Here is a 23,042-nt window from a genome sequence, read left to right on the forward strand (position 1 = left end):
CTGTGATCTTCCTGTGGAGAGGAGGGAGGTCAGGTTTCCTTCAGAGGTTTCATTTCTCTTTCCTCCTGGTTTTCTCAGCACTTTCCTCTTAATCTCTTTCCATCGATGTTTTCTTATCTTGTATCTTTAATCAAAATACGTTAGAAAAGGTTGATGCAGCAAAGGTTTATTTAGGTTCTTGTAATTCTCATTTCCTGGACGTGTGGAGTCTTGATGATGAAGGCAGGATGACTGGAGCTGTCGTTTATATGTGTGAACAAATCGTTGCTGCTCAGTCTGGATCTTTAAACTTCGGCAACCTGGCCTCCTCAGAATCTCAGGCCTGAAGGGAATCCCTGCTCAGAGGTGTTATTGGGAGCAAAGTCTGGGGTCTGTTGAATGTGAGCCTGGCCACAGCATTTTGAATTCTACCTGGTGTGAGACAAGCGTCTGAGTCTGTCCGGGTGGAAGCCCTGCAGAGGACGGCTGTTCTCAGCTCTGTGTTTCAGCAGAGACACGTATCTGCATCGCTCCATCAGCCGGACTGTCACAGCCCTGAATGGCTGCAGACAAAGGTAGCGTCCAACATCTGTGTCTCGCTGCCTGAAGCTGGGATTATCGTCCTCCCTGAGTCCCCCAGAGGGACGGGGAGAGGGTCTCCCTTTAGCTTCCACATTCAGGTTGATTGTCCTTTCACGCTACAGAGCTGCTTTGACAACGGGCTGATCAACACCTCCAGTCTCAAACCCTAAACCCAGACCTGACCAATACGCTCAGAGACTCTAAGACCAACCAACGCTTGTTGTTGTGAAGAAATAAGAAATGAACCAAACCAGTAAATGACACGTTCTGTCCTTGTGCTCAAGATCAAGAATCAGATTGAAAAGGACACAGTTAAATGTCCTGTTCCTGTTATCATCCATAGAAACAAAGAGTATCATTAAGCAAAAGGTGTACGGACATGTTCAGAGCCTGGAGGCTGGACAATCTATAGAATCTATATCTGTATTACTTTCCTCAAGGTTCTTCAAACACTTTAATCATTGAGGAACAATCCTGTTCACGGTGCTTTTAGCGTCAGACACACTTCTCTTACTTTATAATGTTGTTACACTGCTCTGATGTCATCGTTGTTCTCTTTCCGGTGGTTACTTGTTGTCGTGACTTGATCTTTGTGCTGTAGAATTCCCTCCAGGGACAAATAAAGTTGTTTTGAATTTAATTTGAACTGAATCCTCTGTCAGGATTTGTGTTGTTCTAACACTTCCTGTCTGTCTATTCAACTGGCCTCCAGCAAATCCCCTTTTCACTTTTCTGTCTGGAGTGTGTTCATGTTTTGAGAACTCTCATCTCCTTGTGCTGTCAGTCAGTGTGTGAGTGACCTTCCTCCTGACTCTCGATGGTGTAACATCACAGCAGTGTTATGTCAGTGAGTGGAAGTGGCCTCCTTCAGGCAGACCTGAACAAACAGCTCCACCTCAGACCTGGTGGGGGGGCATGATCCTGAGCTGCTGAGAACACGCTCACTTATCTGGTAGAAGCAGGAAGTTCTCCATCCAGTCGTATCAGCTTCAGTTCAGAGTGAATCTGACCTCTCGTGACCTTTCACACCTCCTCAGCTCGCTCATGTATCCTTGACCTCTCTGATCTCTCTGCTTATTGCCCACTTCTCCGTTATCCCTCGCTCTCTGTTCTGCTCTTCACAGTTTAATACCCCTGTGTCCCCCCCCCCCCCCCCCAATGAGTTCCTCAATCTTAATGTATTCCACATGTGGGTCTCGCCTTTTCATCACCTGTCCCATACGAGGCTAATGACACGCCTGGTGTCCATTTGAATTGCTCTGCCCCCTGCAACCTGCCTTACAACGTGACTAACAACCCCCTTTATCTCTCTCTGCCCTGTTATTCCACCTCCACCAGAACATCCAGCACAGGAAGTACGCCCGCTGGAAGGCTACCTACATCCACAACTGTCTGAAGAGTGGGGAGACGCCTCAGTCGGGGCCCATCGCCATGGAGGGGGACGGGGAAGCAGGTGGGACACACTGATATGACACAGAAAGACACACACGGGGCTAAAGCATGCCAACGTGTGAGAACACCCGGTCAAAACTTGTGTCACTGTCAAAAGTTAAGTTTGTAGAAGATGAACCAAAGTGACAAAACGTTAAAGAAACAAGTGAAATCAGTAAATAGTTGTTGTGCAGTTTAGAGGGAAAGAGGAAATGAGCTCCATGCAAAGGTTTCAACGTCCCAGAAGATCTGATGTCTCACAAACCTCTAGCAAGTTCTCAGACCTTAATGAGCTTGTTAGAGGTGTGGTGTGTTCATGCTTCAGATTCCAATATTAAAACTCTGAACATTTAAAGAACTGAAGAACTGCTCAGTGTTCCCTCAGCTTGTAAAGAAGTGAAGAAATGGAAGTTACAAGATTCCAGAAGGTCCAAAGTTTTGCTTCGGCCCCTTTTCCTTTTTTTATTTAAAAATATGTTAAAGTTATATCTCTCATTAAAGATGTTGAACTTCATGCCTTTTAAGAAACAAGAACATATTTTTAATCTCAGCTTTTCACGTTGAAAACCAGTTCCCTGCCCAACACGTCTGAGCTCTCTCTTTACAGAGCACCTCCTCTGTTGACTCTGTTATATGGGTTTGTGTGTATTTGTGTGTGTGTGCGTTTGATTTGTATTGTGTACGTTATCAGTTGTGAGACTGTTGCAGGAAAGCCCTGCAGCCTTCGGGAGATTAGAGGTGTGCAGAGAGTAGATTAGTGCTCTAGTGTTCTTACATTCAGAGTCACAGGGAATTAAATCATCGCGGTCAGAACCAGAGTTTTTTCATGTGCATGAGATTGTGCTGATATTGTTTTAATTCTCCTCCTCACGGATCAACGCTGAGTGTCTGACCTTTGAGGCAGTGAAGAGCTCGGCCCTCTGCAGCCAGGCCGTCACCATGAAACATAACCTTTAGGAGAAAGAAAGCACAGGAACACACCAGGAGATCCAGAGGAGATTGAACGAGTCGCACGACTAAATGACCACTTCAGCCTTTAAAGTTCACGGCCTTGTGAGGATCATGGGGCTGGACAAGGCACGACAGGAAACTGACCTTTTTGTTTGGCGGCCACCGGGGGGGCAGAGAGATTTGAAGTAAATTAGAACAAGTGATGTTTCTCTGATTTAACAGGCTGAAGTCAGAGCTTCTATTGGCAGCTGGTAATTCAGTTTGATGTTTTTAAAGCTAATACGTCTTTATACTGTAACTCAACAAGCTCTGAAACTGATAAACAGGATGATGTCACTCACTTCTCATTCATTGTGTCATATGAGCAGAAGCTGATTCATCAGTTTGGATGAACATTCACTTTTAATTACTCAGTCCATTAAAACTTTTTGCAGGGCTTCAACCCTTTTTAATTTGATTTCAACCTTTCGAAGTCAGAAATGGATTGATTTTAATTCCATGGTATTTATTCTGCTGAGTCTTCAGACTCTCATGAGCTTGATGTAGAACTTGAAGTAGAACTTGAAGTAGAACTTGAAGTAGAACCTGAACTCGGCCTCATGCGGCTCCAAAGCATCTGGACTCATTTCCACATTTTACCTTCATAGCTAGAAATTGCATCAAGTTTCTCTGGGGAGGACTCGACACCGAACTGGATCTTACTGGGACGTGAACTCCTTCGGGCTCACACACGTTCCCGTCCCCACTGGGAAACTCTCAGTGTGTGTTTTCATACCAGGGAACTGAGGTCGACAGATTCCTGGATCTATGAACGCCATCTGCTCGTCCACACCCATGAAACAAGGCCTGCTCCCCCCTGACATCAGCTCGAGAACCCCTCGCAGCTGCACACGCATGTACAGTAACACACACACACACACACACACACACTCACTCATCGTGGCTACATCACAACTCTCTCTCTCTTATGTCTCAATGTTTCTCTGACACACTCTCCTGCCTCCTCCCAGAGTGCACTAGGGTCTCTGTGTCAGTGATGTCATCATGAAGGTAATATCATCCACCGTGTGTGTGTGTGTGTGTGTGTGTGTGTGTGTGTGTGTGTGTGTGTGTGTGTGTGTGTGTGTGTGTGTGTGTGTGTGTGTGTGTGTGTGTGTGTGTGTGTGTGTGTGTGTGTGTGTGTGTGTGTGTGTGTGTGTGTGTGTGTGTGTGTGAGAGAGACACACACATCAGTAGTCCAGATGTCTTCTGGTTTGCGACAGAGAGCACGTCTGTCTCTCTGAGTGAATGTGTTTCTGAAGTGTTGTCGTTTTGTCGTAGACACAACATGACTGAAGACGGATTGTGTCTTCTTTAGTTTTTCTCAGTCACAATGAAAACACATGGAACATAGAACATTAATAATCCCTCCCATTCCATGTTTGTAGCTCTTACTCTGAATGATGAGATGCAGCGTTCCCTTGAACAGTCTCTTACAAAACGCTTTAATAAAAGTCAGGTTGTCGTTTGTGTTCTTGTGAACGTGACATCTGAAGAGCACCGACTCAGAGTTCAGGGGTCGAAGGTCAAGGTCGTGGTGGCCTCACTAAACGTGTTTTGGCCTCTTGAAGATGATATCTTAATTCTGACTCTCAGGACTTTCTTCACATTGTAACCACTTGTCACTTGGACTCAAAGATAAACTGATTTCAGGGGTCAAAGGTCACAGTGACCTCATGAGGCCTGGAACATAAGTGTATGTAGACTGAACCTTCCTGTTTCTGGCAGAGCCTCACATTCCTCTTCCAGATGGCAGGGCAGGGATCCCAGTTTAATGTGCAGACTCTGTGCTCCCAGAGAACCCCCCCCCCCCCCACACACACACACACACACACCCCACCCCCCCTCCCGTCAGGATCAACTGTAGAACACGGGTTGTTTTCAGTGAGCAGGTCAATCTGTGGTTTTCAGTGTGATGATCTTCTGTGTCTCAACTGGTCACAAGTATTTTTCTCATTATCTGTTGTCCCTCAGCGGCGCTGGACGCTGCAGTGAACCAGTTAGTGGGTTAATGAACCTCTGGAGACCTGCTGGGTCACACACACGTTCCAGTGGGGGTGCTTACAGGAACACGATTGTCTGCCAGTGGCTCTGGTCCACGGGGAGAGAGGGGGAGGAGCTTAGCAGGAGGAAAGGAATGGTGGGGAGAGTTATGGCAGAGAAAGAAAACAACTTCCAGAGTTTAGCTGTAAAACCGTGAAGGACGTGTTCTGTGACCCACAGAGGGAAATGTCTCTAAAGGGCCCGGGTGGAGTTCAGTGTTTGTTCTAAACATGTTTTTCATCAAGATCCATGAAATATTCTGGATCAGATCCTTTGTGTGGATCCACAGAATGAAGTGAGCTCTTTCTTGACCCATGTTTCCTTCTCTACCAGAAACCTGAGAACTTCCTTAGCTCAGAGAATAACTCAGGATCAAGAGGAAAACCTCCGACCCAGTGAGAGCACTGATAAAAGATAATAAATTGTTTGAACTGAAAGGGACTGTTGGGTTTGATCTCTTCTGACTGATATTCTAGTTTCTCTTCTCTCAGACATTTCCCCACTCGGTCCCGATTCACAGAAACACTGATTTCATTCTAATGTCACATGATCTGTCAAACCAGTGGAGGGACTCACAGCATCTCACAGCATGTGGTCATCATCCTTCACTCAGGAGGAATGAAAGTGACGGATAAAGTTAAACAGCTGAGGGTGTGAGATCCAGTGTGTGATGCAGTAGTGACAGACGCTGGGGCTCAACCCGGTGTCGAGAGCACGTCTGCAGATCCACTGTGACATGTTTCATCTGTCAGAGTCTCTGTGGCAGTGAGGACATGTTTTCTCTGTGTCGGGTGTGGTCGCTGAGAGAAGGAACGTCTCCAGCGTCGGGCTCATGCTGGAACTTTCCTTCATATTCACTTTGAAACCTCGTCCTAATAAAGACGAGTCCACTGTCCACAGCTCTGGACGTGGACGGATGGCTGACCTGTCCACACGCACGACTTGTTGTGACTTCACACGTCGGCCACCAGGAGGAACCCGACTGATCCCTGAACTACATCGAATCACAAACACTGAAACTCTACTTTAAAATCGTGTGTGTGTCATTCAACCATTTCTCTGTAGATATTTTATTTTTCTCGTCACCTGATGAAGTTTTGATGAAGAATCTTTTTCTCCGTGTGTGATTGAGACTCAGAGGTTGAAGCTCCTCCACTCAGAATTTCTTTCTGCGGCAGCAAAGCTTAATTTCTGCAGATTAACGTTTCCTCTCTGACTCGTCGCTGTAAGCCGGGGCTGCGGGGGGGCAATTACACACACGTGTCAGGAATGAGCAGCCAGCAGTTAATGGGGGGGGGGGGGCGTGTATTCGTGATGCTTATCTGATGATGAGACGTGATGAGCTGTCGTCAGTGTTGTTTTCTAATGATGCCTCACATGGATTCCTCACCAGGACAAAGTTCTTATCCATCACCAGATATTTCATGTCCTCTGCTACATGTCCTCCATATGTTTCTGTAGAGCACACGCAGATCACATGATCATATCTGTGGCGTCACGTCCTCTCACAGAGGGACTGTGGTGACGGTTCAGTCTTATCAGTGGAGAAGTCGGTTTCTAAGAGTTTTATAGAAACAACAGTTTTATTAAAACTTTGACTCATTACTTCTCCCATGTGGTGAATCAGGCTGGACCAGACTAGGGATGAAACGGTTACTGGTTTTACGATTGACCAGTTAAACACCCGATGGTTAGTGTTACCGTGTGAAATTTAAATGAGGTTGATTAACACGGTGTAAAGCTCGTGGTAAAAACGGTCGAGCATCAACCACAGTGAGCAGTGGAACAACACAGCAGCCTGGTTTGTCATGAGGTGTTTGATTCGCTCAAGAGTTTATGAAACACACATTTAAACTACACAACACGAGACACTGTCCATGTGGAGAAGATTCACATGAGCCCTCGTCTTCTTTTTCTCTCAGACGAGTTTGGAGCTGCAGGTTTCTCCGGCTTCTCCCAGGGAGGATCCTTCAGGGGAGCTCCTCCTACTCAGTCCTTTGACGACCAGAGTCAGGATCCAGGTCCGGCCCCCGGGTTCGGATTCACTCCGGGTCCAGGACAGGGACCGTCGGCACCATCGGGTCCTGGCACCATCAACTACAACAACGTCCACATCCCACCAGGGGCCCACGCCCCGGCCAACACTCCAGCCGAGCTGCCTCCGCCTGCAGGTATGAAGAGAGACGCCTGTCCTCTGCTGTGTGGGACCCCGTCTGTTAACCATCTGAGTTACACATCTACACAATGATTTGTGTGCAACTCTGTTTGTTCAAATCCATACACACACAATATGTGCTGATGTAAAACTGTTTAACAAACGCACACCTCACAAATAATTAAAGAATCCATATTTATTGTAGTTAGTTGTAAGCTGATTACACATCAGGCCGTCCGTGCACACACACGAAACAATTTGTAATAAACACAAGATAATTCTTCATATAGTTTCAGAAGACACATCTTTAGACTCTGAGGACGTAACATGTCCCCCCCCCACTCCTGAACTCTGATCCATGAAATCACTCCCAGTTCAATCTCCTGTGTGTTGACCAGCAGAAGGAGTGAAACCAGTGCCTTTGCCTCGCTCGGTGCCCGCTGTCGACCCCACACTGCTCAACGCCCAGCAGCAGGGTAAGAGGACACACACACACACACACACACACACACACACACACACACACACACACACACACACACACACACACACAGTGTTTATGAAACGGTTTCTGTACAAACACGTGAACCTTTGTAAAGTCTGGGCTGTAAAGTAGCTCAGGTCCCAGCTCCTCTGTGGGCCTCGTGTGTAAACTGTTTCTGGATCAGTGATGATAAAACACTTCTTTAGCTGAACGCTGCCCCGAGACATTTCTTTCCTTGTAAAGCTTCGTGTGCTCGCTCAGCTGAACAGGTGAGATTAATACTTCAACCTCTTTTCACGACTTGATTCAACATTAGATTTGATTTGAAGCCGTTTTCTCTTTTAAACTTCACAGGGTGAATTCAGTTGTGTCCGTGCGACTCGGGCGTTTACACTTCTTTAAAATGAAAGAATGTTTCCAGCGTCTCTGCAGAGCCTCTCAAACTGAACCGATCCAGGTCTTAATGCAGAGTAGAAGTTAAATCAAAGCAGTTGTTAACGTGCACTCTGCATGTTAAACGATATGTACTGGTGAAAGCCACAGTTACTGGAGAAGAAAGTGTAACAGTGACCTGCAGCTTCACCACAGGTCCCACAAACAGTGATGTGAACCTGAAAGATGATGTTTAAAGAAAGCTTCACGTCTCTCTGAGTCCCCCCCCCCCCCCCCTCCTCGCAGCGCTGTGGCTTCTGGACGTCTTCCACCTCTTTGCTGACTCTCACTTCATTTTTCCGTTATTTCCTCTCCTCCCCCTCCTGCTCCTCTCGGTCGCTCCCCGTCCTCCCAGTTTGCGCTCAGCCTTTTCACGAGTCCTCCCAGCTCTCTGGAGGAGGGGGGGGGAATCAGCCCGGGGATCAGGGGCTTCTGGTGCAGCATGATTCAAGCTGTCGGTCTCTGTTCCTCTGCAGGACGGTTTTAAGAGCCGAGGCTTCACTGTGTTTTACGAGCGGCGTGAAGCCAGGAGAGGCCTCACGTGCTGCTCGGTTGTTTCTGCTGGTTCTCCACGTGGGTCCAGGGACCTTCACGGGGTCCTGACGTGTTCACATGACAGTAAAAGAGTAATTTGATGTCATTATTATTTCATGTGCTAGACATTAACTCTGTGAGATCTTGGCTGTGTGGATCTGAGGATTTATCTTCTCTGCTGCAGAGAGCACGGCCCAAGATATACGAGTGTCATCAAGAAAGAATCCAAGTGATGGTTTTCATGGCAAGTGAATAAAAGTCCTCTTAACAAGGAAAACCCTGTTTAGGCCTTTAAAGCCTTTAAAAGTCAATTTGTGAAACGTTCCCTTGAATCAGCTTGTGAAGATCAGGCAGGTTAAATAGGTCGTTTCCTCATCTTAAGGTCGTCTCCTCATCTAAAAGTCGTTTCCTCATCTAACGCTTGTTTCCTCATCTAAAGGTCGTTTCCTCATCTAAAGGTCGTTTCCTCATCTAACGCTCGTTTCCTCATCTAAAGGTCGTTTCCTCATCTAAAGGTCGTTTCCTCATCTAACGCTTGTTTCCTCATCTAAAGGTCGTTTCCTCATCTAACGCTCGTTTCCTCATCTAAAGGTTGTTACCTCATCTAAAGGTCGTTTCCTCATCTAACGCTCGTTTCCTCATCTAAAGGTGGTTTTCAGTGGAGGCTTCAGAACTTTGAAACAGTTCCTTGTGGAAGTCATTGATGTGTAGATTATTCTGCCAGATCCTCCGTCATATTATGCTTAACTTCTTCTGCACTGAAGTCTGGACATGACACGTGTTCCTGACGTGTTCCTGACGTGTTCCTGACGTGTTCCTGGAACACCGGCTGCTCTACAGGCTCCACCCTGAGTCTTTTTGCTCTGTTTGGTCTCCACCAGCTCCTGTAACCTCAGCTTTCTGGACATTTCTTGGAGTTCATGTCTGAAAACTTCTACGTGTTTGGTAAAAACCCGAAGCTGTGGAGAGACAGAGAGAAAGATTAAAGCTGCAGAATAACGTCCATTAAGGTTTAAGTGTTGCTCCAGTGTTCACGTGCAGTGTGTAGTTCAAGGCAGATGTGAGGAGGGAAGAGAGGTATGATGGAGGGATAAAAGAGTGATAAAGAAAGAGATAAACTAATACAGAAGAGTGGTGTTGTCGAGGGTTTCCAGTGATGAATCCTGAATCCTCTGGTATTCACAGGCGACTGGTGTGAGGGTGGATATGAGTTGTGTGTTTTCTATAGACTGTGAGATGTCGTGTGTCCTGAGACTCGGGGGGGGCCTGTGAGCGAATCAGCTGCAGAAACAAACACACAGAAAATACGTTAGTTTTTAGGTTAAAGTTCGTTTGTAACATTAGAGAGAGAGATGATCACATGGGTCATGATGTCATCAAGCAGGTAGAACACTGGAGATTAAAGAAGACGTCCAATCAGCTTCAGCGTCTGGTTGTTTGTTTTAATTTGAAGAAGTGATTTTATCTGATAAGTTAGAAAACGTTTCATACTGTGATCATCTTCTGATCGTTCTGTCCTCGTGCTCGTCTCCCTCTGCAGGTTGGTCTTCATTATACATTACCCAGAATCCCCTGGGTGCCGACAAGTGATTATGAGTTGAATCACTTCCTGTTCCTCAGAAGAGATTTATTGATCTGGTTTTAAACGACCTTTCACCTGATTTACTGATTCTGCTTTGAGTTGTTGAATATTATCTGACTTTCCTCTTTTCACTCCTCCCTCCCTCTCTCTCTCTCTCCCTCCCTCCCTCCCTCCCTCCCTCTCTCTCTCTCTCTCTCTCTCTCTCTCCCTCTCTCCCCCTCCCTCCCTCTCTCTCTCTCTCTCTCTCTCTCTCTCCCTCTCTCCCCCTCCCTCCCTCTCTCTCTCTCTCTCTCTCTCTCTCTCCCTCCCTCTCTCCCCCTCCCTCCCTCTCTCTCTCTCTCTCTCTCCCTCCCTCCCTCCCTCCCTCCCTCTCTCTCTCTCTCTCTCTCTCTCTCTCCCTCTCTCCCCCTCCCTCCCTCTCTCTCTCTCTCTCTCTCTCTCTCTCCCTCCCTCTCTCCCCCTCCCTCCCTCTCTCTCTCTCTCTCTCCCTCCCTCCCTCCCTCCCTCCCTCCCTCCCTCCCTCCCTCTCTCCCCCTCCCTCCCTCTCTCTCTCTCTCTCCCTCCCTCCCTCCCTCTCCCCCCCCCCTCCAGGAGGTGTCCACCTCACCCCGGAGGACTTCACCAAGGCTCAGAAGTTGTGTAAGTACGCGGGCAGCGCCCTGCAGTACGAGGACGTGGGCACGGCGATCCAGAACCTCCAGAAAGCTCTGAAACTTCTCATGACCGGCAAAGAATGAAGCCTTTGTCCTCCTCAATCTGATCCCTCCATCATCCAGCCCTCCTCCATCCCCCTCTTTTCTAGAGCAGCGCCGCTGATGTGGCCCACAGCGACACACAAACACACACACACACACACACAATGAGGCCGTCCTATTCAGTTTGCTGTCAGAGGAGGACATGATGGAAATCAGTCTGCAACAATGGCTGCCTGTGTCTGACGCTGTGTCGCACTGACTGACTCAATGACTCTCTGACTCTCTGACTCAATGACTCAATGACTCTCTGACTCTCTGACTCTCTGACTCTCTGACTCAATGACTCTCTGACTTTCTGACTCTCTGACTCAATGACTCTCTGACTTTCTGACTCTCTGACTCTCTGACTCAATGACTCTCTGACTCTCTGACTCTCTGACTCAATGACTCTCTGACTCTCTGACTCTCTGACTCTCTGACTCAATGACTCAATGACTCTCTGACTCTCTGACTCTCTGACTCTCTGACTCAATGACTCTCTGACTTTCTGACTCTCTGACTCTCTGACTCAATGACTCAATGACTCTCTGACTCTCTGACTCTCTGACTCTCTGACTCAATGACTCTCTGACTTTCTGACTCTCTGACTCAATGACTCTCTGACTTTCTGACTCTCTGACTCTCTGACTCAATGACTCTCTGACTCTCTGACTCTCTGACTCAATGACTCTCTGACTCTCTGACTCTCTGACTCTCTGACTCAATGACTCTCTGACTTTCTGACTCTCTGACTCTCTGACTCAATGACTCTCTGACTCTCTGACTCTCTGACTCAATGACTCTCTGACTCTCTGACTCAATGACTCAATGACTCAATGACTCTCTGACTCTCTGACTCTCTGACTCTCTGACTCTCTGACTCAATGACTCTCTGACTCTCTGACTCAATGACTCAATGACTCAATGACTCTCTGACTCTCTGACTCAATGACTCAATGACTCAATGACTCTCTGACTCGCAGACTCAGATCTGAACAAGCTGACAAGACGTCTTATTACCTCCACAGTAATAAGACGTCTTTTCTTGTCTTTTCTTGTCTTTTCTTGTCTTTTCTTGTCTTTTCTTGTCTTTTCTTGTCTTTCCAGCGACTCAACGCGGATTCAACAGGAAACTGTGACGTGTTGAGTCGATATTTTTAACTTCAGTTGCTGTTTTATAAGTTGAAACTGTCACGTTCAGCTCAGACGTTGAAGAACAAAGGGTGGAGGAAAACAAAACAATCCAATAAACCGTGGAATAAAACTGCTGTTTGGTGTGGGGCTGTCTACAGGGGGCGCTACTTCACGTGATGACACATCACTTTCTCTGTGTTGATTGTTCCTGAGGTGGAAGTGGAGGTTGTTCTGCTCATCTAACGTTTCTCAGAAGTTCTTTTAGTGAGATGTTTGGTTTTTGGTTTTTACAGTTTCTAAGTTTCTTCAGAATCAAAGAGATTTGAATAAAATATTTGAAAACATGCTGAGATGTTGACTTGTGTATTTTTATGTTTCAGTGATTAAAGCTGAGATAAAAATCTTTAAAACTATTACAATTGATTCTTCATTTTGCCATGAACTGTTGTGTGAAGCACTTTGTAGCCCTGTTTAAATAAGTGCCATAACAATAAAGTTATTCTGGTTCTGGTTCTGATCGGCTGCCTTCATCAGTCCTGTCTCCATCATCTGTGACCAATTGTCTCGTGCTTTTTCCACCGGTTCGATGCTGGTGGCCACTAAAGAGCCTGAACGTGTCCCCAGAGGCTGAACCGTCTCCGGGTCGAGTTGAGACGGCAGCACTAACACGTGGTGTCGGTTCCTTCCTATAACAACGTTTTCTGTGGGACGTTGAGAGGAAGTTCACGTTAACAACCGACAGGAGCAGGAAGTGATGCAGCACAGACACAGTCCGGCTCAGAGACGCTGAAACTAAATTAAACTCACTTTCTACTGTTTATATAATAATAAAACTTTGAAACATGAAAGCATGATTCTGGATTCTCTTGGAAAAACTCATTCTAAGAATGCTTTAATGTCACAGTGAACTTGACCTTTGACCCCACAATCGAATGAGTAAACGAGTTGTGTCACAAGAAGGATGAACAGAAACTAAACATGAGTTACACAAAGAACCTTGAAGGATGAATACAATAAACACAATACAACACATGGAACACGGTCGTAACTGTCATACATGTGAATGAGGAAACATCAAAGGCAGAAAATCAAAGCATGATCAAATATTGAAAAAATAAAAGCACTGCATTTATTTTGAAAACATGACAGGAAGTCGGACTCAGGCTTTCATGAGCTTAACTGTTTCCTTAAAACTCAAATCAGACTTTTACCTCTCTCTCTCTCTCTCTCTCGCCCCTCCTCTGCCCCCCTCCCCTCCTCTCTCTCTCTCTCCCGCCCCCCCCCCCCCCCTCTCTCTCTCCCCCCTCCTCTGCCCCCCTCCCCTCCTCTCTATCTCTCTCTCTCGCTCCCCCCTCTCTCTCTCCTGCCCCCCCTCTCTCTCTCTCTCCCCCCTCCTCTGCCCCCCCTCCCCTCCTCTCTCTCTCCCGCCCCCCCCCCTCTCTCTCTCTCTCCCCCCCTCCTCTGCCCCCCCTCCTCTCTCTCTCCCGCCCCCCCACCCCTCTCTCTCTCTCGCCCCCCCCCCCCCTCCTCTCTCTCCCCCCCCCCTCTCTCTCTCTCCCCCCTCCTCTGCCCCCCTTCCCTCCTCTCTATCTCTCTCTCTCGCTCCCCCCCCTCTCTCTCTCCCGCCCCCCCTCTCTCTCTCTCTCCCCCCCTCCTCTGCCCCCCCTCCCCCCCTCTCTCTCTCCCCCCCCCCCCCCTCTCTCTCTCTCCCCTCCTCCTTCTCAGTCCAAACTTGGGAGACGTTGTGTGTCGAGCTCTTCGCTGTGTGGATGTTTGCTGGAGACTGAGAAGAAAGAGAAAAAGAAAGAGAGAAATTAAAAGAGAGCTAAACCGAACCAGAGTAAAAGTTGTAGGATGGTTGAGATGAAGAAGATGAAGATGAGGGGAGGAGACGAGCTGCTGCTGCTGAACTGAACCATGTGAGTATAAAACTTGTAACTTTTTAACTTTGTTTTTTTAACTTTAACTTTGACTTCATGTTACTTCTGTCTCACTTTGTTCAGTTGTGATATTGTGTAGATGTTTATCACTGTGTGTTGTGTAGTCTGGTTTTTTGTCTTGATGTTCTGTTGTGTGTAGTTGGTTGTTTATTCGCTTTTATGTTTTCTGCTGGTGTTGTGTTTTTTATTGATACAATGTTGTGTTATTGATTCAGATTTAAGTAAAGATCAACTTCTGATCAGAAACCAGAAGTCGACCGGTCGATAAGTCGATGCAGCTTCTGTCATGTGACACTTTAAAGTTGATCAGTTAATCAAAACAATAAAGAATCAATAAGGACGCACACGTATGGCGTAGGAATAATAATAATGTGACCCCCCATCATAATCCATACTGACATGTTATTGATCAGGCATTGATGCCAGACCTGTTGTCAGGTTACAGTTTAGTGATAACAGCTGTGATATTGATGCCTCGTGACTCCAGCTCATCAATATGACCTGAAAATCATTTTAATATATTTCACTCCACAGCCTGCGTGTGCAGAAATATTACACTGATACAGTCTGGACTCTATGAGGCTTTGTAGGAATGTCATGAAGCTGAAGTTGCAATAGAAGATCTGTGAGACTCTAAAATGAGGAAAGAGCAGAATCTTGTTCTTTAGTAGAAGTTCCACAAATTGATCAGATTGAACCAGTCAGAGTTTTCAGAGTTTTCTCAACAATGAAATTCCATCTTCATTCTTGTAATATTGTTGCTTATTGTTGAGAAGGGTTAGGGTTAAAGGTGTCGACAGCGACGTGATTCTTCTTTATCGAGTTCGCACTTTATCAAAGGACCTGTTGTTTCAGGTTTGTCTCTGCCAGCGGTTACACAACCTGAAATAAGGTTTAAAGGAGGTGACGTCCAACTCACCCTGTTGACAGGAGGCTGAGTGTGTGTGTGTGTGTGTGTGTGTGTGTGTGTGTGTGTGTGTGTGTGTCTGTGTGTGTGTGTGTGTGTGTCTGTGTGTGTGTGTGTCTGTGTGTGTAGTGTTAGCGGAGGACATGATGAAAACAGAGATACAGAAGAAGAGGGGATGAAAACGGAGGAGGGCTGAGAGTCGGGTGGTGCAGAGAGGAATGTGCTTCATTAAGTTAAAGGTGAAGATGTGAACTCGTCTTCCTCAGTGAAACCTGGAGACTGAACCTGAAACTCACAGAGAAAACTCCTCTCATGCTTCTGGATGGAAGACGAAGATGAAACTGAGAAGAGATGTTGACTGACATCTGTTCGATTGTTCTGAAGGTTCATGATGTTCTGGTTCTGTTTCTGAGTGACTTCACACTTTTCTCTGTGACAAAATCAGTTCAATAATAATTCTGATGTATAAACCGAGGACTTGACCTGTGTGAGACGATGAACTAACGGCAGCGTCCCCTGGTGGCAGCGTCTCCTGGTGGCTGCGTCCCCTGGTGGCAGCGTCCCCTGGTGGCTGCGTCCCCTGGTGGCAGCGTCCTCTAGCGTCCCCTTGCGGCAGCGTCCCCTGGTAGCAGCGTCCCCTGGTGGCAGCGTCCCCTGGTGGCAGCGTCCCCTGGTGGCTGCGTCCCCTGGTGGCTGCGTCCCCTGGTGAACGTCCCCCTGGTGGTAGCGTCCCCCTGGTGGCAGCGTCCCCTGGTGGCAGCGTCCCCTGGTAGCAGCGTCCCCTGGTGGCTGCGTCCCCTGGTGGCAGCGTCCCCTGGTGGCAGCGTCCCCTGGTGGCAGCGTCCCCTGGTGGCAGCGTCCCCTGGTGGCTGCGTCCCCTGGTGGCTGCGTCCCCTGGTGAACGTCCCCTGGTGGCTGCGTCCCCTGGTGGCAGCGTCCCCTGGTGGCAGCGTCCCCTGGTAGCAGCGTCCCCTGGTGGCTGCGTCCCCTGGTGGCTGCGTCCCCCTGGTGGCAGCGTCCCCTGGTGGCAGCGTCCCCTGGTAGCAGCGTCCCCTGGTGGCAGCGTCCCCCTGGTGGCAGCGTCCCCTGGTGGCAGCGTCCCCTGGTGGCTGCGTCCCCTGGTGGCAGCGTCCCCTGGTGGCAGCGTCCCCTGGTGGCAGCGTCCCCTGGTGGCAGCGTCCCCTGGTGGCTGCGTCCCCTGGTGGCAGCGTCCCCTGGTGGCAGCGTCCCCTGGTGGCTGCGTCCCCTGGTGGCAGCGTCCCCTGGTGGCTGCGTCCCCTGGTGGCAGCGTCCCCTGGTGGCAGAGTCTCCTGGTGGCAGGTGTTTGAGGAGATTCTGAAGAGATGCAGGATTTCAGAGACAAAGGTTCAGATCAGATTTCAGTTATTAATCATTTATTAATCAGTTATTAATCAGTTATTAATCAGTTATTTCACAAAGTTTCTCTTGTGAGGAGGAAACACGAGTTCATCTGTTTGTATCAACAATTCAAATCCGAGGTGGAGACATGAAACCTTCTCCGTCCAATCGGCTTCCTCCGTGAGTGACATGTGGTTTCCTGGTGTGAACGTCTTCATGAACTTCTGGGACACAAAATGTCTGCCTGGAGGCGGGGGGGGGGGGGGGGGGTGGAGACCCATGAATCGCTCTCTTTATGTGTTCGCTGACCTCGCTCCACTTGTCATTCACTCCCATTTCCATACGGAGCCGAGGAAACAGACGAGCTGACAAAGAGACGAGTTCCTCTCTAATGTCAGGAGCTGCATCAGGAACCTGATCCAGTTCTGATCCAGGAGCTGCATCGTGAACCTGATCCAGTTCTGATTCAGGAGCTGCATCATGAACCTGATCCACTTCTGGTTCAGGAGCTGCATCAGGAACCTGAATCCAGTTCTGATTCAGGAGCTGCATCAGGAACCTGATCCACTTCTGGTTCAGGAGCTGCATCAGGAACCTGATCCAGTTCTGATTCAGGAGCTGGATCAGGAACCTGATCCAGTTCTGGTCCCGGTTGGAACCATGTTGATGTTCGGTGTTTGAATCTCAGATGAAGAGAAACAGTTTGAGGTGAAACTTCACAAAGTCTCGAGCTTCGTTCTCTTTCTTCACCACAAACTGTTTCAGTGAATCTTTAACAATCTGTTCAAAGTTCTTCTGCCTCTTCACTCTGATTCAATCTGTTGGCTGGAGGTCAAAGGTCGAGGTCACAGGGACAGTAAATACACACGTTTGTCTTGTGAACGACACCCAGTGGCCAGAGGCCTCATGTCTTCAGTTTGTTGTGATGTTGTGAACACGATAGGTCAAGAACCGGTTGAAGGGATTTCCTCCAACGTTCAGTTGGACTCAAGGATGAGCTGATTACACTTTGGGGGTCAAAGGTCAAAGGTCACCATGACCTCACATCCAGTGAATGACTTCATTACCTGGATGAGAACTTGATCTTGTGTCACAAACCTTTTCTGGTTGAGCTTCTGATGAAATGAATAATGAAACACATGAAGGTCAGAGGTCGTACATGTTCTCACAAGACTCAATAAATACACAAACGTTTCCTGACCTCATCAGGAGGTCAAGGGTCACGTGCCCGCTACATTGAAACAACATGACGCTGTGCATGGAGCATTTTGATTGGCTCTCCTGGGACGTGATCCTGATCACTGGTTAATATGTGACTACACACACTACAGCTAAGACTGACTGTGATTGGTCAGGTTGCTGCAAGAGGCGGGACCTAAAACTGATGCCTGTACTCTGTTTCTCCAGGGCGCCCCCTACAGGAGGAGGAAGGTGGCGGCTGTGTCACGTGGTCGTGCTGTTTCTATGGATGACTCTGCACAGACACGGTAAGACCCCCCCCCCGACTCGTTGTTTCCTCGTGAAAACGATTGTTTCCAAACCTCCTTCAAAAGAAGAGATGCAACATATTTATTGATTTGAACGATTTCCATCCTCTTCCCATCTTTCCTCCTTCGTTCACTCGTCTCCTCTTCCTTTCATTTTCCATCCGTGTGTGAGCGTCTCGTCTTCTTCACGCTTCCATTAACAAAAAGCTGCTTTCTCTCTTTTATCATTTAGTGCTTTTATTTTGAAGCCATTCTGAAACAGGAAATGATTCATCCCTTCATTCATTCATTATTCGCATCCTGTCACCGCCAGTTAATCAAACATGAGGTTTCTGCTTTAATCAAATCTGTGTCTTCATCTGACGAAAGTGTGTTTGTGAACAAGACAAAAACTTTGGAGCAGGTCCAGGAATATCTTTCACTTTTTTTATGTTTTAAAAGAGAGCGAGAGAGAGAGAGAGAGAGAGAGAGAGAGAGAGAGAGAGAGAGAGAGAGAGAGAGAGAGAGAGAGAGAGAGAGAGAGAGAGAGAGAGAGAGAACTTGGCTGCTGCCATTTTCCCAAAACACTCGTTTGAGTGAAATTTTTTAACTGAAACACAAAGTGAGGGACGTGTGTGTGTGTTTGTGTGTGTGTGTGTGTGTGTGTGTGTGTGTGTGTGTGTGTGTGTATGTGTGGGGGTATGTGTGTGTGTGTGTGTGTGTGTGTGTGTGTGTGTGTGTGTGTGTGTGTGTGGGTATGTGTGTGTCTGTTTAATGTATTTTCCATACCCTACTAGCAGCCTCCGGCCAAACCGAGCGGTTCACACACTCGTAAAGTTCCCAGCAGAACAAAACCACAACACACACACATGTGTTGCTGACCAGTATATAAACTGAAGTTTTGAACTATGTGTGTGTGTGTGTGTGTGTGTGTGTGTGTGTGTGTGTGTGTGTGTGTGTGTGTGTGTGTGTAAAGACAGAATTGATGAGCCTTTACAGGAAGTATGTTTACTGGTTGTCGTCTGTCCTGTTTTGAGACTCTGGTAACATGTCATTTGGTCGTCAAAGGTCAAAGTTCAAGGTGATGTTGACCAGACAGAACCCTCTCTGTCACAAGCCTCTTCTGCTCACCTACTTCCTGTCTTATCCTCGCTGGGCATCTCTTACCTTTCACCTCCCCCCCATCTTGGATGGCACTCTCAATTATCTCCTAGTGAAAGACAGGAGAAGAGAGGGAGGAGTGCAAACACCTGGGGAGTGAGTCAGCATTCACCTGGTGAGACAAAGACAGAGCTGACTTCTTCTCTCTGGTCCCTCGCTCTGATTCAAATCACCCAGGACACCCTGAAGAACGTCTGATGTGATGACTGAAGACGGGAGAGACATCACAGGCTCAAGCTTTAGTCCTTTGAAACGTCCATGTGTCAGATCAGTTGATCAGAATCAGACGTCTTTGGACCTTGTCCTCGTCTTCACATGGGACAGGTCGTAGAGAGACAAACTGCTTCCACTCTAATACATTCAGTTTCAAACAAAGACTTTGACGTCTCCGTAGAGACTTTGGAGGTTTAGTCTTGTTTTTAATTGGACGATCTTATCTTGTGGATGGCAGCTGTCATGATTTGTAAGTATTAGATACTGCAGCTCTTCTTTACTTCTATATTCTATTCTTAATATATGCTCAGAGGATTTATATAAATTGCTCAACAAAAAAAAGAAGATTTTTTGATATGTAGGTTTAATTTTCACAAAGCCTGGATCTGATTTCTTCTCTGCTGCTGGACCACAAAGACATTCTCAGAGTTTCATCAACGACAGGAGCTCGTTTCATTTGAGTGAAGATCAAACTGCAATCAGCCGGAGGAGAGCAGAGGAGAGAGGACAACAAAGGGCTGGAGGGGAGAGTCATGAGTGAGGGAGGAGAGAGGAATGTGGCTAAAAGACTGTAGAAAGGACAGAGAGGTGAAAACAGAGAAGGGCAGGTTGATGGAAGCAGAATAATCTACAGGATTAGTGTCTGGAAAAGGAGGAGAAGGTATTTTTAGTTGCTGAAAACTGTTTCAGCCGAATTATCACAAAGCTCTTTACTCACAGTGAAAATACCAGCAGCTCCCGAGAGGTTCAAAAAAACATGTTTGATCCACGAGGACGTTCACCTAGTGTGGAGTACTGTGGAGTACTGTGGAGTACTGTGGAGTACTGTAGTACTGTGGAGTACTGCGGTACTGTGGAGTACTGCAGAGTACTGCGGAGTACTGTGGAGTACTGTGGAGTACTGTAGTACTGTGGAGTACTGTAGTACTGTGGAGTACTGCGGAGTACTGTGGAGTACTGTGGAGTACTGTAGTACTGTGGAGTACTGCGGAGTACTGTGGAGTACTGTGAAGTACTGTAGTACTGTGGAGTACTGTAGTACTGTGGAGTACTGCGGAGTACTGTGGAGTACTGTGAAGTACTGTAGTACTGTGGAGTACTGCGGAGTACTGCGGAGTACTGTGGAGTACTGTGGAGTACTGTGGAGTACTGTAGTACTGTGGAGTACTGCGGAGTACTGTGGAGTACTGTGGAGTAGTGTAGTACTGTGGAGTACTGCGGAGTACTGCGGAGTACTGTGGAGTACTGTGGAGTAGTGTAGTACTGTGGAGTACTGTAGTACTGTGACACACACACAGACACACACACAGAAACACACAGACACACACAGACACACACAGAGACACACACAGACACACACAGACACAAACACACCCACACACAGACACACACAGACACACACACACCCACACACACACCCACACACATAGACACACACACTAATAACTTTTGAGCAAAAACTTTTATTTATTACACTTACTACAGTGTTTTTGTAGTGTGTGTGTCTGTGTGTGTCTGTGTGTGTCTGTGTGTGTGTCTGTGTGTCTCTGTGTGTGTCTGTGTGTCTCTGTGTGTGTCTGTGTGTGTGTGTGTGTGTGTGTGTGTGTGTGGAACCTTGCTCTGGTTGAAATTGAATTTGTTCCTTCTATCGATCAGATAAATGAGGGCTGTGTAAACAGTTGATCACGTTGTGATTGACAGCCAGCGGGGGGGGGGGGGCTCAGGGTGATCTCTTCTCCATCACAGTGACCTGATGTTGATCACATGACCTTCTGCAGTGAGTTCCTCTCCTGTCGTTATCAGAACCGTCACATTTGCATCCACCTCTTCCTCCCTGCTGTGATACCGCTCTCTGATTGGCTCCCCACCTGTCAGGTGTTATCAGGAGACAGGTGAGGTGTCAATCATCTCCACCAGCTACATCCGCATTACAGACTGATGGAGGTGACAGCAACGTCAAATATCATCCGTGTGGTTGACCGTTAACACGACAGCCAATCAGTGAAGCTCTGGTCACATGTGTTCCTGTTGATCCGTGGGATCACGAGAGCACGAAGACAAACGTGAGGTTGTGCTGCAGAAACTTGAGAAGCTGCGTTCAGGCTCTTTAGGAGCTGGATTGTGTGGCGGCTAAACACACACACACACACACACACACACACACACACACACACACACACACACTGAAACAAAGCTACTCTACAAGCTGAAGTGGATAGAGAGAAGTCAACACCCCCCAAGAGAGAGGTGGAACACTCCAGTGTGTGAGTGTGTGTGTGTGTGTGCATGTGTGTGTGTGTGTGTGTGTGTGTGTGTGTGTGTGTGTGTGTGTCTGTGTGACGAGCACATCTGTCACAGTGACAGCGCCCCCCAGTGTTCATGTGGCATCTTGCATACAAACACAACCAACACTCAAACGAAGCAGAAGCCTTTGAGCTTTAAGGGTCAACAACCAACTTCCTGATATTAAATGACGAGTTCAGTGTGTCGAAATCTCGTGATTTGGAGCTGATCTTTAACCCGATCACATCTGAGGACCTAGAAGAAGACACGTTCAAATCTAAATGAACAACACACGACAAGTGTAAAGTCGACTAGATGAACGTTTTTTTGAGAAATGTGATTCACATACATACAGACTGAGATTTCTCTAATTACATCATAGTTAAAATCAAATGAAAATTGTCCAAGTGTCATAGTCACTTGCTTCTTGTTTACACGTCCATGAGCAAGGCAAGCGGGCGTTCAGTCAATGTGCTGACGTGGGTGAATATGAAGAAAGACGTTGCTGACGAAAGTGACAGCAGTCAGTTAGGGTTAACACACACACACACACACACACACACACACACACACACACACACTCACACACACACACACTGGTGTTGGAAACGTTTCCAGTGCGTTGGCTGTGGTTTTGGCGGCGGCGAGGCCGAGCCTGAGATCAACGGAGGCCATTGTTGGCTCGAGCAAGAGACCAACCATTCTTTCCACTTCAGCTCTGGTCTTACTGTTTGTGCTGGTGAGGGACGGCTCGTCCTCCCCAGCTGCTGTGGAAAGTGATGAAATCAAACACGTCTCCATCTTTAAAGTGAAACTGATAAACAGACGTGAGTCGATCACGTGTCTGTGACACTTTGACAAAGATTTGCTTGGTTCTTCAGTTGTGTTGATGGATCTCCTGATTGGTCACAGGGAGAGAATCTGAAGCTTCCACACAGCCAATTGAAATCTGATTGAATGTTTCAGCTTCAGTCTCAGAGAATCACACGCGGATGAATCTTCTTCCAAATCAACACGATTCTGCATGTGTGTGGTTTCTTCTTCTGCAGTCGTCAAACCTTCAGAGTGGAATGTGTGAGATGGTTTCACGCTCTGTGGGATCCACTTCATTCTAATCCAATCAGTTTGCACTCACTGATTGATTGATTGATTGATTGACTGACTGATTGATTGATTGATCTAAACCTTTATCTAACTGCACGACTTGTCCCGTCTGGTCTTTGTTTTTCGACTCGTGGCTGCGATCAAAATCTTCTCTGATCTTTGGTTTTGACCCTTGAATCTTGAAAACGTTGTCTTCCTCCTCTTCGTCCTCTTCCTCCTCTTCGTCCTCTTCGTCCTCTGTCCTCCTTGACTTCTCGACTCCTTGATCTGAGAAAGAGAGAGCGATGCTCTTTACTGCCGACTCAACTGTCCTCTTGACTCCTATTGGTCGTAGGTGTTTGACCTTTCCTTGTCTCCTACCCTATTTGTGGCCCCTCTCCTCGTGTCTTCCTTCGTCCTGATCCCTTTTGGTCCTTGTCTACTAGCATCCTGCCCCCTGAGTGACATCACACTTCTTTAACAGCGTCAGTCGAGGTTGTTTCTTTCCGAATGTTCATGAATGTGTCGTCCCACCATCACCTCCAGTGCT

General features: G+C 47.4%; 2 protein-coding genes across 3 annotated transcripts in view; both read left to right on the top strand.

Moving 5' to 3' along the window:
- Positions 1–12,597, top strand: part of vta1 (vesicle (multivesicular body) trafficking 1) — a 28,097-nt gene extending 15,500 nt beyond the window's left edge. Inside the window, exons 5-8 of one of the 2 annotated variants that reach the window (XM_053444974.1) lie at positions 1,900–2,014; positions 6,948–7,196; positions 7,579–7,656; positions 10,804–12,597. In XM_053444974.1, coding sequence (XP_053300949.1) covers positions 1,900–2,014; positions 6,948–7,196; positions 7,579–7,656; positions 10,804–10,949 — 588 coding nt within the window. In that variant the 3' untranslated portion in view covers positions 10,950–12,597. The remainder of the gene's footprint in view (positions 1–1,899; positions 2,015–6,947; positions 7,197–7,578; positions 7,657–10,803) is intronic. The other variant, XM_053444975.1, reaches the window with a different exon arrangement.
- A 1,223-nt stretch (positions 12,598–13,820) lies between these two features.
- On the top strand, positions 13,821–17,773 carry LOC128459995 (adhesion G-protein coupled receptor G6; the record flags this gene model as incomplete). The annotated part of the gene is given in 2 exon segments (XM_053444980.1): positions 13,821–13,999; positions 17,694–17,773. Coding segments are annotated over 2 exon segments (82 nt in total), but the record flags the coding sequence as incomplete, so codon positions are not given.
- Between the last annotated feature and the right edge of the window lie 5,269 nt (positions 17,774–23,042).

Source organism: Pleuronectes platessa, chromosome 17 (assembly GCF_947347685.1).
Source record: "Pleuronectes platessa chromosome 17, fPlePla1.1, whole genome shotgun sequence".
In the NCBI taxonomy this organism is placed as follows: Eukaryota; Metazoa; Chordata; class Actinopteri; order Pleuronectiformes; family Pleuronectidae; genus Pleuronectes; species Pleuronectes platessa.